Genomic DNA, 14,701 nt, shown 5'->3' with positions numbered 1-14,701 from the left:
TTGGAGGACAGCCTTTCTTCTCAGTAGGGAGCTAACATACGAGGCAGGGGTGTCATTCTAAAGACCTTTTGATCCCTGTATGTAAGGCCTGGGGACAAAGCCCTTTGCCCCAGGACAGCTCCTGAGTGAAGCTCTGAGAACAGGACAGAGTCCCTGTCGCTCTCTGGCTGTACAGGTCTCCCCATTCTTAGGAAGGAGGCTGACGCCAAGGAGGAAACAAAGCCCAATACAGCTTCTGCAACTTTAATCCTTCTAAGAAAGTGGCTTGTAATGGACAAGCTGTAATCCACAATCTTGCACCAAAGAAAAAGTAAGCGTCTTTCCATACTATCATCTAAAATACACTCAGGCTCAGAGAGGACCCATGACTCAGGAAGACACTGTGAATTTTTCATAATTCGTAAAGCAGGGGCCTTCGAGACACGATCGAACCCAAGTTCTTTGGAGAATAATTAAGGGATTCCTGACAGCATCCCCTATATGATCATAGCATCTGGGGTGAGCCGGGGTTAGGCTGAGCTCACACGAGCTCTTCCATAGCCAAAGAGGTTGACTCACATGTGTGCGCATGTGAGAACATCACATAAGGCCAGAGAGTAGACTGAATGTCCTCCTCCACTATAACGTGCACCCTAAGGAGCTTGTGACCACCACTTGCAGCTCACTGTGATTGCTGCAATGGCGGCCCAGGCAGCAACCTGGGAAAAGACTTGTTGAATGGAACAAGCCCGTCGCTCTCTCCTCTAAGTGATTTTTGGGAGACCTACTGTGCTGGTCCACTCCTTGCCTCCTACCCCACAGGAAGGCAGACGGCTGTAAGACCGAGTTAGCCATGCGTAGTAGCAGCCAACAACAGGCTGCTCGGTGTCTTAGTTTCCTTTGTACAGAATTATTTCATGTTTTCCTTCTCGACTGAAACAGGCCCCTGTGTCTCCTCCATCCATCTCCTGAAAGTGACGACTCATAATATTTTTGAGGTATTTCTCTGAGTTAAATTAGGTAACACAGTTTAAAACCCCTGCCGGTGAAGATGTTCGTGACCACACGAACACTCAAGAGTTTCCTTATTACTTCTATGAACAGCTCCATTGACCCCGCCCACTCCCCACCCCCCAGGCCATCCCTCCCAGCACTACACCCCCCCCACCCCCGCCAAGAGTACCTTGTATAGCATATAGTGGTTCTTTGTCACTGCAAAGATGAGGTTAATATTGTTCTCCGCCAGCTTCTCCCCAAGCAGGGCAAGCGATGGATAGTCCTAAGGCCAAGGCAAAAGCCAAGAGTGTAACCATCCCAACCAGCTGCGACACTGACATGTGATCTGCAGACATGCAGACGCTGGAAAAAGCATCTTTCTCTTGGGTGCCTGTCAACCAAGGGCCCAATAACCAAGTCCATCAGCAGCTTCTGAATTAATAGGAAGTGATGCTCATTAGAAAGGCCCCTCTAGCATCTCTAGGTGCAATCTGTATCCCTCCCCATCCTTCAGGAGGGATGGGGATAGTTGTGGCTCCAGGAAGAACAGCGCCACCTTCTACCATCTGCCACTAACACGTATTAGCCTGTATCCCTTCCCTATGACTGGTCCTTGCCCTGTATTCCTTTTTCTGTGCCCAACAGTCTGGTAACCAATGTCTGCGGGTCCCACTCATGGCTCACAACAAGCAAAAGAGGCCACAGCTCTCTGGAATCAGGCGATGATGGAGGGAGGAGGTGTCAAAGTGAGGAGAGAGGAAAGGCAGGAGGCAATCTGACCCTGGTTGATACCAGGATCGCTGTTGGGTGAGGTCCTATAGTTAAAAGCCCTTTCTTGAGACTTCATCACTCCTGGATAATCTGGAAAGCTTAGATGATCACCTCCTGAAGCTGGAGAAAATGGGCTTGTCCTGCAACGAAAACTGGCAAGAACTCTCTAGCTAGGTATTAAATGTGGCAGAATCTTGGTACTTGCTGGGCTGGGTAACCTCTAACTCTATCCCAGTTGTGATCCCTTCAGGAAAACAGGCTCCATGCTACCTTCAGATCACCTCCACTGGAACCACTTGGCTCCCAGGCCACCCCTTCCTCCGGTGACATAGCTCCCATTAGGGACACAGCGGTGCGGAGATGAACCAGCTACAGAAATCCCTAGCAAGAATTAGTTAACGAGGAGGTTTTAAAACTTAGAGAGAGAAGACAAAATAATGAATAAGCCTGGATCCCCAGCACGGAGCTGAACATCAGCAAGTACTGAAGGTCAAGGAGGTGTCCAGGGAAGGGATGAGTGATGGGCGCAAGGGCAGGTCAGAGGAGCCCTCCCAGTGCTCACCATCTGGTTGGACGCAGTGTACTCGTTGGCTTCGTTCAGGTGACACTGGCCATCGTGGGGCTGGACCAGGCCACCCAGTTTTCCGTCCAGTGCGATGTGGGGCACATCGTCCGTTGTGAACACCAGCAAGTGCAGTGCGTCTTTTCGCCATCCGATCTTCTCCTGAAAGACAGGAGACGGGGGTGGGGTGGGAGAAATTGGAGGTGGTATAGCCTTCCTGTACAAACCTGCCCAGGGCATCATACGAGACAACAGGAGGCTGCAGGACTCCAAGTCTGAGTCAGAGGCATGTCCTTCCCACAGCAGTGTGGCCTCTCACTTAAACCACACTATAGTGGCACAGATGAGAAGCTCCACCCACACAGGCCATGTGCCCAGACACCTACTAGCATCATCCTCTTCCACCCACTGGTACCCACTCTTCTCTGACTTCACCAAGGGCTCCATCTCTGACTTCACCCAAGGGCTACATCTCATCTCTGACTTCACCCAAGGGCTCCATTTCTGACTTCACCCAAGGGCCCCATCTCTGACTTCAACCAAGGGCTCCATCTCTGACTTCACACAAGGGCTCGATCTCTGACTTCACCCAAGGACTCCATCTCTGACTTCACCCAAGGACTCCATCTCTGACTTCACACAAGGGCTCCATCTCTGACTTCACCCAAGGGCTCCATCTCTGACTTAACATAAGAGCTCTATCTCTGACTTCACCCAAGGGCTCCATCTCTGGAAGATTCCCTTTCAGGCTCTAAAATAAGCCTGAGCCCACCCACGCCTTCATCACACCACTGGCTGAGACTGGCTGAGATGACGGTTAAACACCTGAGGCCCAGTTAGACCTGAACCATGCAGTAAAGCATCCAAAAGGCCCTTTCCTTGGAGATGGCTCTGCCTTTTGAGGATCTGGTAAGAACTGCCATCTCTCCCGGTAGGAGTGAATTCTCTAGTCCTTACCAAAATCACTTCAATGTCAAAAGTGCAGCAGATGAGCTCTCTCCCTTACTGTTTCACTGCATGGGACCCATTTCACTTCACAGGATTATCCAGACAGAGGATCAGCTAAATATAGTGCATGGCAAAGTGGGAGTGGGGGAAGGGAGCTCTGGACTGCTCATATTCAGCCACTGTAGCCACAGCATTACACAGTACCACTCAGAAATTATCATCCAGAGCCAGAATGCATGCTCACTCTTTTACTATTGGTGAAAGGGCATCCCAAAATAATGAGGGTGACTATTGAGAGGATTAGACATTGCCAAGGCAGGCGAATTTCTGAGTTTGAGGCCAGCCTGGTCTACAGAGTGAGTTCCAGGACAGCCAGGGCTACACAGAGAAACCCTGTCTCAAAAAACAAAACAAAACAAGACATTGCCAAGGGCTAGTTATACACACGTTAGATATTAAACTCACGGAGGAAGGGTTCATACGTCCGGTACTGTCCACTCTCATTCATCTGAACAGCTACAATGAGCACAGAAAAACATATCACAAAGTCAAAGGGGGCAGGGAAGGGGAATTCAACAAAGCCAGTGAAGACCAAATGCCTGCTTTCGGCAGGAGCAGTCACCTAAGAGGAGTCCGTTTTATAGTCATGGAACTTTTGTCCAATAAGCAGCTACTGATCTCCTACTGTGTGTCAGGTCCTCTGGGAGGTTGCAGATCTACCAAAAGCTTATTCCAGCTCTTAAAGATACTCAATTTAAATAACAACAGCAGCTTTAACTAACATACCATGATAGTGTTCATGCAGGCAAATACAATATTAATGGAAGCCAAGGAGAGGAGGAGGAGGGACAGAATGGAGGAGGGAGGAGAAAGACAATGACGACAAGAGTATGATGAGGAGGAGGAGGAGGAGAAGGAGGAGAGGAGGAGGAGGAGGAGGAGGAGGAGGAGGAGGAAGAGGAGGAGGGAGTCAAGAGATGTGTAGGCTCAAGGTTTTCTACCTGCACCCCTCTTACAGAAATAACAACTCTGAGACTTATTTATGAATAAATGGCTAGGCTGTAAGCTTTGGCTTGTTCCCACTAGCTCATTACTCAATTATCCCATTTAAACTAATCTAAGTCTGCAAAAGGCTAGTTAACTCTCCACAGTTTCATGCCTTCACCTCCCTCAAGAGTCCAGGGAGGACCTACCTGCCTCTGACTCTTTCCCAGAGTCCCCCCTCTCTCTCCTAGATGTCCCATCTTCTGTTTCCTGCCTTTTGCTAATTGTCTTTTTATTGGCAGGTGATGCTTCCACACAGTGCGCAAGATGATCCTCTACAAGAATGAGGAGGAGGAGGACTGGGATGTGAGGAGGGAGAGAGCTGAGGTGGAAAAAGGCCTTCCCAATCTTCAGGAAACTCCAGCTGTTCTGGAAGGAGGAGGAGAACACTCGGAGGAAACAAAAGAAACTGGGAGGGAGGAAGCAGAGAGACAGGAAAGGAGCACAGCAAAGATGTCCCCACATCTGGGAGCCGGTGCTCCCTCGTAGCTACACCAGGACAAGCTGGTCGCAGGACAGGAGCTGGGGTAAGAAGAGGCCATAGAGAAGCTGCCAGGATTCTGGTAGGTTCTGATTTTTGCTCTGTTGGTTTTCACCTTCTGAATGTGTATGTGCACACTTATAGAGAGTGAATGCACACTACATAAATTATCCCTCAATAAGCCAGACTTTAAAAAAAAAAACCCTCCAACTCTGAGTAGTTATCTGTCAACGCCGTGATTCTATTTCAGGGGATTCCAGCCACAAGAGTGCCATGAAATTATGCATGACCACATCTTATCAGTAGTAAGAAAAGACGAAAAGATGTGGCTGGCCTCGTGTATGGGTACAGGGAAGTAAACTGATATTCATAAAAAGTCTGAAATTATGTGCAACCAATTATACACAGTGGAAAGAAAGAAGCGGGTATTTGTAGTATGATTATAAACCATGTAAGAAACATAGAGTTCTATTTTAAAACAACACGAGATATTGAGATAAAGTATGGCATATGTGTTTAGCGTTAGATTATGGGCGATCCCTTCTTTTTCCTATTATTTTTCAAACTATAAGCAGTGCTTCTGCCACACTGGGCTTTAAATATTGTTATTTGCTTTCTTTTCGGGCTCCAATTTTTCTTTTTTGGGGGCTCCATTTTTTTCTTTGACAGTTTCTCTGTGGTTTCATGCAGACAGAATCAGATGAGGGCTTAGTCAGCAAGGAGCCAGACAACATGGAATTTGAGTGTTTTAAGATGGAGTTCTCCTGCCGTTTCTAACTCCCTGTGCAACCCTGACCAACTTATGTGTCACCTTGAAAGCTTTTGTCCCCCTTATCTGTATAACAGACATAAAAATCCTTCACTTTTATTGAGTACACCCACAATTCTCCTAACCCTTCCCCACCTCGACCAATCTCTGTGGACAATGCCATCCCATAGCTGAGCAAACTGGCGCTCGGAGATTAACCTGACCAGTCCACTCCACTATAAAGGCAGCCTGAGACAGCCTGTGTTTCACTCACAAAATTAAATCACCCAATCATACAGGGAGAGGAAGCTCTGTGTGCACATTAAAGGCGATAACTCAGAAAAAAGCCCGGTACAACACTGCATCTACCCTGTGACTGCCAGATCCAAAACTCAATGCTTGCAGAAAGGAGGGAGCGTCTGCAGCAGACACAGAAGGAAGGGAACTCTATTTCCTATTAACTGGGCTCATGATCAGTAAGTGGTGACAACGGCCTTGGCCCAGAGTCAGGTTGCTGGCTGGGTCAGGACACAGACGAATTATCCATCCAGGCTTTCAACTTGGAGATGTCACATGGTGACTCCAGAGTATTTATATTCAAAATAAACTGTCTGCTGTCTGATTGCTTGTAGGGTTGTTTTGAAGATTTCAGTTTGGTATTCCACATTTAGAACAAAGAACAACACTGGGCAATGTGATCTTCTCCTCTTCCTCCTCCTCCTTCTCCTCTTCCTCTTCCTCCTCTTCTTCCTCCTCCTCTCCTCTTTTCTTCCTCCCCCTCCTCCTCCTCCTCCTCCTCCTCCTCCTCCTCCTCCTCCTCCTCTTCTTCTTCTGGACTCACTTTATAGACTAGGTTAGCCTTGAACTCACAGAGATCCGCCTGCCTCTATCTCCTGAGTGCTAGGATGAAAGGCATGTGCCACCATGCCTAGCTTATTTTTCATTTTAAAGGAAGCTGCTGAACTATGATAGACTATCCATGGGAGCCATAGTCCAGTATCTTCGGAAGAGATGAATCTAAGTCCGAGTCTTCACTTCGTTCTAACTGTGGAGCCCTATAAAAGCCCCTGTTTCTTTTGGCCTTTGGGAAAAGGAACTGAAGCTGCCTGGTAGGACGGATGCTGGGTCTTCATACACACTCTATCTGGAAAGTACTCGGCACAGAAAGGAAACCATAACAGGACTCTAAATCACTGCTCAAGGGCCAGGATTAACCAGTTCACATTTCTCCTCTTTTTACTGCTTGGTAGTAAGGCCACACAACTGTTATAGGGACCATGAATTACTCCATAGCTGCATACATGTTAAAATGAACAAAGTTAAGTTGAACATGTGGCATACACCTGTAATCCTGGCATTTAGAATAATGAGGCAAGCTCATGAATTTGAGGTCACCCTGGACTACATAGTGAGACTCTGGTAGTGGCTTAAGTAAGAAATGGTTCGGAGGCTCCGGTATTGGAATATTGGGTCTCTATTTGGTGGTACTGTTTGGAGAGGTTCTCCAACTTTTAGGAGGTGCATCCTTTTAGAGGAAGTACATTCCTGGGGAGTGTTTAAAGCGCCTCCCTGCTTCCTGTGTGACAAGATGTGAACAGCCAGCTTCCAGTTTCAGCCACCTACTGCTATGCCTCCCTGACCACAATGGACTCGCTCTCTGGAACAGTAAGGCCAAATAAAACTCTTTTTTACCTTAAGCTGCTTTTGGTCACAGTGTTTTATCACAGCAACAGAAAAGCAACCAATGCACTAGTCTCAAAGCAAACAAAGACCACAAACACTGATGAGGATGTATAGGGCCCAGACCATCCCAACACTGTCATAGAATTGTAACATGGCACCAGTGCCCTGGAAACAAACACGGGCAATTTCTTAACAAGCCAAACACTTATGTTAAGATCAACTAACCCACTCCAGGTATCGACCCAAAAGAAAGAGAAGCATATGTCCATTAAAAAGAACAAGAACACTGGCATTCATATCTATCCATATCCTATGGATAGATAAAAACTGAAAATAACCTAAGTCCATAGCAGGTAAATGGCCAAATAAATGGCTGGACAACTATGCAGCAGAATACCACTAAGCCACAAAGGGAATGGATAGATACATTTACCAGCAAGAAGGAATCTCAGAATAACTGTGCAGAGTCAAACAGGCCAGTCAAAATAAATAAATAAGTAAATGACTGAATGGATGTATTGTGTATATAAAATTTTTGCAAATAGATCTTATGTGTAGTGACAGCCAATGTGTGGTAACCTGGGGGTTAGCAGGAAGGAGAAATGGTGGGCCCACACTTACAAGTACAAATGATATATACGTTTCTTAGCTTTGTTGGCTGGGGTGGGGGACTTGCATGTCTGCCAAGCACCTACATGGGGGTCAAAGGACAATTTGTGAGGGCTGGCTCTCTCCTGCCACCATGTAAGTGAGACCTATGGATAGAACTCAGGTTGCCAGGCATGGCGGCAGGCATCTTTCCTGGATGAATTCTCACAATCTGGATACTGTTGTGGTTTTGATGATGGCTTCTTATGTAAATACATGTCAAATTTTTCAAATTGGGGCCAAGGATACTGGAACATAATCCTAGCACTCAGAAGGCTGAAGCAAGAGGACTCCAAGTTTGAAGTCAGCCTGGGCTACATGTATGAGACTGTTTCAAAAAGGTCAGAAGAACTAGTGTGCCAAACCATACGCTTTCAATGTGTGGCTTATGCATGTTCACTATACTTCAGTGAAGGATCATTTTAAACAAGGCTTGTTTTGCTCAGAGTGCAGTTTGAAAACAATGCATTCCACGGGCATGCCAGTGGCCGCCGGGAGTGGACTAGGAATGTCACCCTTCAACGATTTTCCTCGGCAGCAGTTGCATGCTTGAGGTCAGGTGCTGGTGGAGCTGGGGCCAGCCCCACATCTGCTTTATCTTGCCTGTGTGACCTTAAGGGAGGTTCTTAATTTTTTTTTTTTTTTGCCAACATCTGCTTCCTCATCTAGGAAGGGATATGGTAAGGGAAGGATAATGGCTACTAATGAAACAGCTGTTGAAAGACTTAACCGAAATGACACCCAGAGCAGCAGCCATGTACCTGCAATTTGGTAAAGAGGCAGTAATTGGTACTCATTGACACCACCGCTACTGCCGTGAAGCCAAAACCTCCCACCGGTGTCTCTAACTCATAAACTGCCCACCTTCTCTTCAGAGCAGCGCACTGCTCATGTTTCTCCTTTCAGAGCAGAGCACTGCGCATGTTTCTCTTTTTTCACTTATTTGCATCTTCTAATTTTTACATTGAGTGCTGTCTTTCCTAAAAAGATTTCCTAAGCAGGGAGGGGGGGTCCATGTTTTTTTTCTTTTTTTTGCGTCTGAGTATAATCAAACAGTAAACAAAACATGTAAATAAAACTGAGGTCATTAAATAGACCAAGGTCAGCCCTCAGATGAAAATGTCAAGGGTGGGCGGAGCGGAAGCACGCTGGACTCCAGCAAGAAACCTGGCACGCGGCCAGGACTGCGGTTCACTTGGCTTCTCTGCCTGCTGGTTAGATCTGTATCCAATCCACCGCCTGCCCGCTTCCAGCTTCTGCCCTCTCACTCCACATTCAATCTGGGTGACCTTGCCTCTTTCCATCACCGAGACAAACAACGGGCCCCTCGTCACCTGGTTCCGACAATGAACCACAGCCCCAGAAAAATAGTAGTCAGCCATTGCTCTCTTCTCTGCTCTAAACCTCAAGCCTCCAGCCTCTGATCTCACTGTCCCCAAGGAGGGTGGGTTCCTCCCTCCTTGAGAAAACACAGCCCCGTAAATCCCACCCTCTCTGGGAAACGTCCCATCAGTCATTCCTTCCCACATGCTTAAAAATATACTCATAGCCCAGTGATCATAACCCTTTCGTGACCCGGCTCCTCCGCTGGACTCTGTTGCTTCCTTGTCTTTCTTAAATGTTGCCTGCTTCACCACTCAGCTCCCCATAATCTGACCTCTCTCAGAGTCCATAAAAAGGAAAAGGGATTGAGAGTGGGAGACCAGTCCTTCCCAGTCAGAGAAAATAAATAAAAGCTGGCTTACTCCCCAGGGCCAGACAGAAGCTCAGGCTTATTTATCTCCAGCAGCTGGCCCCGGAGAGCCTAGGCCTGGGAGAAATGACTGGGGAGCAGGGGGCTTGGCTTCTCTATTTTGAGGGCATGGGCTAGAGACACAGACACAGGTCTCTAGCCTGTGGTACAATCTGTTTTCTTGAATGTCTGACAAGGAAGGTGGTCCCTCAGAGGATAGAGACTACCCTTTCCATCCTCCTGTTCTTGGCTCTCCTGAGGAACTCCCCTGCCCAGCAGTAAAGCGACTGCACCTGCAACCAACCAGTGTGTGTGGGAGAGGTCATGGTCGTGGTCATGGTCAACTGGGGCTTACGGATGAGAACCGTAGGGGACAGTTTCAAGGCAGCTACTGCAAAGTCTAAATCAGCAGGCAGTGACTGGGCAGAAAAGCAGACAGGAAGGCTGGAGATGTAGCTCATCGGCAGATCACCCGCCTAGCATACATGGGGCCCTAGATTCAATCCAAAGTACCAAAGAGGTGAGGGTAGGAAGAAAGGGGGGAAGGGGAGGAGAGTGGAGAAGAGACCTGGAAGACCAGGAGAAAACAGTTTCTTTCCTTTTCTGGATTGACTTTTGGAGACAGGGTCTCACTGTATAGACCCTAGCTATCCTGAAACTCGCTCTGTAGACCAGGCTAGCCTCAAACTCAAGAGAGTTGCCAGCCTCTGCCTCCCGAGAGCTGAAATTAAAGGTCACTACACGTAAGGAAGATGGTTTCTATATGAGCTGGGGAAATAGTTCAGTGGCAGAACATGAGCCTAATACGCACCAGGCCCTGGGTTCAAGGGCCAGGAACAAAACAGACACAACAGTTAGGCCAGCAAATGCCTGTTATCCCAGCACTTGAGAGGCTAAGGCAGGAGGGCTACACAACCAACGTGGGCTACATAACAAGGCCTTATCTTGAATAACTAGCCTAGGCCCTGACACGGCCTACATCAGGTGTATCTACCAATGGGCTCACAGTAAGACAAAGCTTCCCCAGACCCGTTTTGTGATAACTTATTTCCATGTGGGGACCACAGAGCGCATGGTAAACCGGAGGTGATGTGTTAGAACGGCAGGTCGTGTCAGAACATACCACACTCTAGGCCCGGACAGTTCCACGTGTAAGAGGTTTAATTGAGAGGGAGAGAGGGGGCAGTAGCTCGGAAAGAGAGGAGGGGGAGAGAGAGAGATGGAGGAATGTTCCCCGTGTATGTATGTGTGTATATATATATATATATATATATATATATATATATATATATATATGGGTTCTGATGTAGGGGCCGCAGGAAAAGGTGGGAGGTGAGCCCAATGGATTCTGGGAATATGGCGACTGTTGCTCTGGCAACAGGTCTCTGAGACCCGCCCATGAGTCACCAAAGGCTCTGAATGCTAACAGGAGGGACACACTCAAGGATGTGTATTACTGAAATCCATAAGAACCCCAGTGAGTCTCAGCCCTCTAGTACAAGAATCTTTTCTATGGCATCTGCCCATGGGCCCAGGGCCCACACCCACTCACTGCCTCATCTGGCAGCTGTTCTGGTGCAAAGCAGCAATCCTTGTTAGAAATTCTTCCCTACCAGGACTCCAAGGGGCTTCCCTGTGGCTTCCTCCCAGCTAGAAGGGCCCTTCCCCTCCTCTATGACAGGTGATGTCCGCTAATACACTTCCCACAGTATCTCCTCTCAAGAGGATACTGTTCCTATGCCTAGCACCCTCCCTCCACCCGTCTTTGTCCTCTTACTATTGACATTTTTAAAAAGTTTTTATGTTACATGTATGTGTGTCTCCCTGAAGGTATGTATGTATACCTCATGTATGCAGGTTCCTGCACTGGTCAAAAGAGGGAGTCAGATGCCCTGGAACTAGAGTTACAAAGTTATGAGCCCGAGGGGTGGGGAGGGGGGGTGGAGGTGGTGAAAGGAGCAAGCCAGCCTTTGGAGGAGGGGGAGGGGAAGGCCATCCCTGACCACTGGGTCCTAAATGACCAGTATGCCCAGGTGCACCTCGGATCTTGTTCTCTCATTGTCTTCCAAGTAGAGTTAAGTTCACAGAGCCAGACCTGTGGCCACCTCAACCTTGGGCCCCTCCCGACAGCTCATGTGGGACACATGCACACAGTAAGGGGTCATCAAACTTTCAGATTAACAACGGAACACTGTCTATGAGTCTTTCCAGAAGGCACTGAGAGGAGGAGGGAGCAGGTGCTGGGGAGGAGAGAGGAAGGAAAAAGAGGCAGATGGCCTGTTTGGCTAGGGACAGACTCCACAGGAGAGCCAAGCTTAAGGACCAAAGAATCTTAATTTCAACATGGCCCACAGGGGAAATCAAGCTTTAACTGTGGGATTGGCTTCCCGAATGACCAACCACACTGACATTCAGGCCTGTTTCCATCACTTTGTAACAATAAACATGTTCTCCTTAGGAGTTTGTTTTTCCTGCTTCTAATCATACTTCGCAAGGAGATATACTTGGGAAAAAATTCTGCTCTGTGGTTACATTCAGTGAGACCACAGTGTAGTATTTCTTTCCCTGAGGAATGGAGCTGCCTGTGACTCAGGTTCTAAATAGCCACCTCAAGCTCAAACCCCAAGAAGCACAGCAGGATGTCTCTGGTGTGGGGCGGGCGGAAGTAGAATGTAGAATAAGCCACATAGATTCTCCATTTAGGGGACTAAGGATGGAGTTCAGTGGTTGGGCTCTTGCCTGAGCAATCAAGATCCCTGGTTTCATTTCTAGTACTACAGAAAGTGAATAAATGATGCATTTGCTTTTATAGGAAAGATACCAATACACAGATATCAATAACATCATATGGGTCATTAATAAACAGGATATTTAATTTATCCCTAATTAGATCCCCAAACTCAAATAAAATCCCTGAGTGGCTGGTCGTGGTGGTACTGGCCTTTAATGGAGCGCAGCATTCAGAAGGCAGAGTAGGTAGACTTCTGTGAGTTAAAAGGCTAACCTTCAGTACATAAGAGTTCCAGGACAACCAAGGGAAACCTGTCTTAAAAACCACAAAACCCCGAGGATAGGGGCCTTCTCCTAGTTTCTTTACTTTTCTCTCCACCAGAACTGCTACTGAGTTGAGAGCATTTGCAGTACACAGTCCTAAGGGCTCCACTCTGAGGGTGGGTATATCACACTGTGGAGGTCATGCAGACACCAGAGCATGGTGGGAAGGTGGACATGTAAGGAGCAGGAGGATCCGGCTGTTTCTGAGCTTCCTTCAAAAGCACAGAGGCACGTATGAGCACAAAGCATTGTTTCCCCATCAAATGTGTGACAAAGACTGCTGTGCCAGGCAGTGTCCTTGCTGGGTGCTTGGGACACACAGGTACGACAATGACAACACCTTTAGTGTCTCAATGAGGAGACATGCCATTCAAGCAATGGTCAAAATAAAAGTGATTAAGTGGGATAGAAGTGACCAAGTACTTAGGAGACCCTGACCCAATGAGGGTGTCAGTCAGGGTGTATGGACAGTCAACGAAGCTGACGTCTGCAACCCAAGCAAGCCAGGTTAGACACGCAAAGAAAGGAGCAGCAGTTCAAAGGGCTGGGGCTATCACGCAGTGGGAGACAGCATGCTGCAGGTCCAAGGTTCAAATTCCAGTCTTCCAGTTCTTAACACCCCCCCACACCACACACACACACACACACACACACACTCACTCACACACTCACACACACACACACACACACACCGATGTTTAAGAACAGGTTTAGGGAGGGATGATATGTGACTCTGGGGATGGGGAGGCTGCCATGTACAACACTGTGATGGGAAGAGGGCAGTTCCTCGTTTGTTAACATCTATAGAATGCACAACAAACACCAGGATCGAGCAGTAGTGTTAAATGCACAGTGGGCGAAATGTGTCGGCCTTGGCCTGCTGTCTGGAACAAACACACCACCCTAATGTGGGATGGGAAGATGCAGAAGGCTGGGAGAGGTGGAAAGTGCTTGCTGCAGTGAATTCTAGTAAGAAAGAAAAGGAAGGAAACTGCTCTTCCAGAGGTCCTGAGTTCAATTCCCAGCAACCACATGGTGGCTCACAACCATCTGTAATGTGATCTGATGCCCTCTTCTGGCCTGCAGATATACATAATAAATAAATCTTTGAAAAAACAAACAAACAAACGAACCACTAGCTACTAGGTACAGAAGCCTGGCAACCTGAATTTGACCCAGAACTCATGTAAAAAACCTGACACCGGGGTTCCCATCTGTAACTCCAGCACTCCTAAGGCCTGATGGGAGGCCAAAGCAGCAGAATCAATCACTCCTTGGCTTCTTGGGACCTGCCTGATTTCTTACAGGTCTTAGACTTGTGTCATTTTTCCAAGCCTTGTTTCAGAAGCTTGCTGGCCAGTTAGCCTCGATCACGCAGCACAGGAACAGAAACAAGAGACCCTGACACAACAAAGTGGAAACAAACCTGCCGACCTCGTGCTCACACTCTCTCCCTCTTCTCCCTCTTCTCCCTCTTCTCCCTCTTCTCCCTCTCTCTCTCTCTCTCTCTCTCTCTCTCTCTCTCTCTCTCTCTCTCACACACACACACACACACACACACACACACACACACAGATTGAAAAATCCAATACTTTAATAGTTTCCCGAAGACACTGATACATAGTTAAAGTAAACAGAGTCTGGAACCCACAAGGCTGCGGCCACACTCATTGCCCCACCCACTCCTCGTCCTCCGAGGTCCAGGGTGCTTCCTGTTTAGTAAAGTAGGAAAGCAGCCATCGCTCCAGTCTGAACCGCTCACCACACATCAACCTGTATAATTTTAGAATAAGGAAGACACAACTTAAAGCCAACTTCTAAAAAGTTCTGAGGGAAATAATAACTGGTAGGAGGAGAAACTATACTTGTGACCCAGAACAAGCATAAACAAGTTCAACCATAGGCTTACAAAGCAATAAAGGTAATGGCATGCACACTCCAATCCTAACCCACTTGTGGATACTACATTAGAAAAAGATGCCTGCCTAAGAGAGTGGCCCCTTAGCTGTAAACACTGTTAACTGCCTTAGACAGCAATCTGAGCAGCAGTTGGGG

At 47.7% G+C, this 14,701-nt stretch overlaps 1 protein-coding gene across 2 annotated transcripts in view; it reads right to left on the bottom strand.

Annotated features, from left to right (window-relative positions):
* The window catches only part of Itgb5 (integrin subunit beta 5), a 132,442-nt gene that overhangs the window by 62,520 nt on the left and 55,221 nt on the right, over nucleotides 1-14,701 (bottom strand). For both annotated transcript variants that reach the window (XM_031363728.1, XM_031363727.1), the window contains exons 6-7: nucleotides 2,309-2,470; nucleotides 1,163-1,258 (exon numbers count right to left, since the gene is read on the bottom strand). In XM_031363728.1, coding sequence (XP_031219588.1) covers nucleotides 1,163-1,258; nucleotides 2,309-2,470 — 258 coding nt within the window. The remainder of the gene's footprint in view (nucleotides 1-1,162; nucleotides 1,259-2,308; nucleotides 2,471-14,701) is intronic.

Source organism: Mastomys coucha, unplaced genomic scaffold, assembly GCF_008632895.1.
Source record: "Mastomys coucha isolate ucsf_1 unplaced genomic scaffold, UCSF_Mcou_1 pScaffold12, whole genome shotgun sequence".
Classification (NCBI taxonomy): domain Eukaryota; kingdom Metazoa; phylum Chordata; class Mammalia; order Rodentia; family Muridae; genus Mastomys; species Mastomys coucha.
This window is presented reverse-complemented; position numbering and strand designations above follow the sequence as displayed.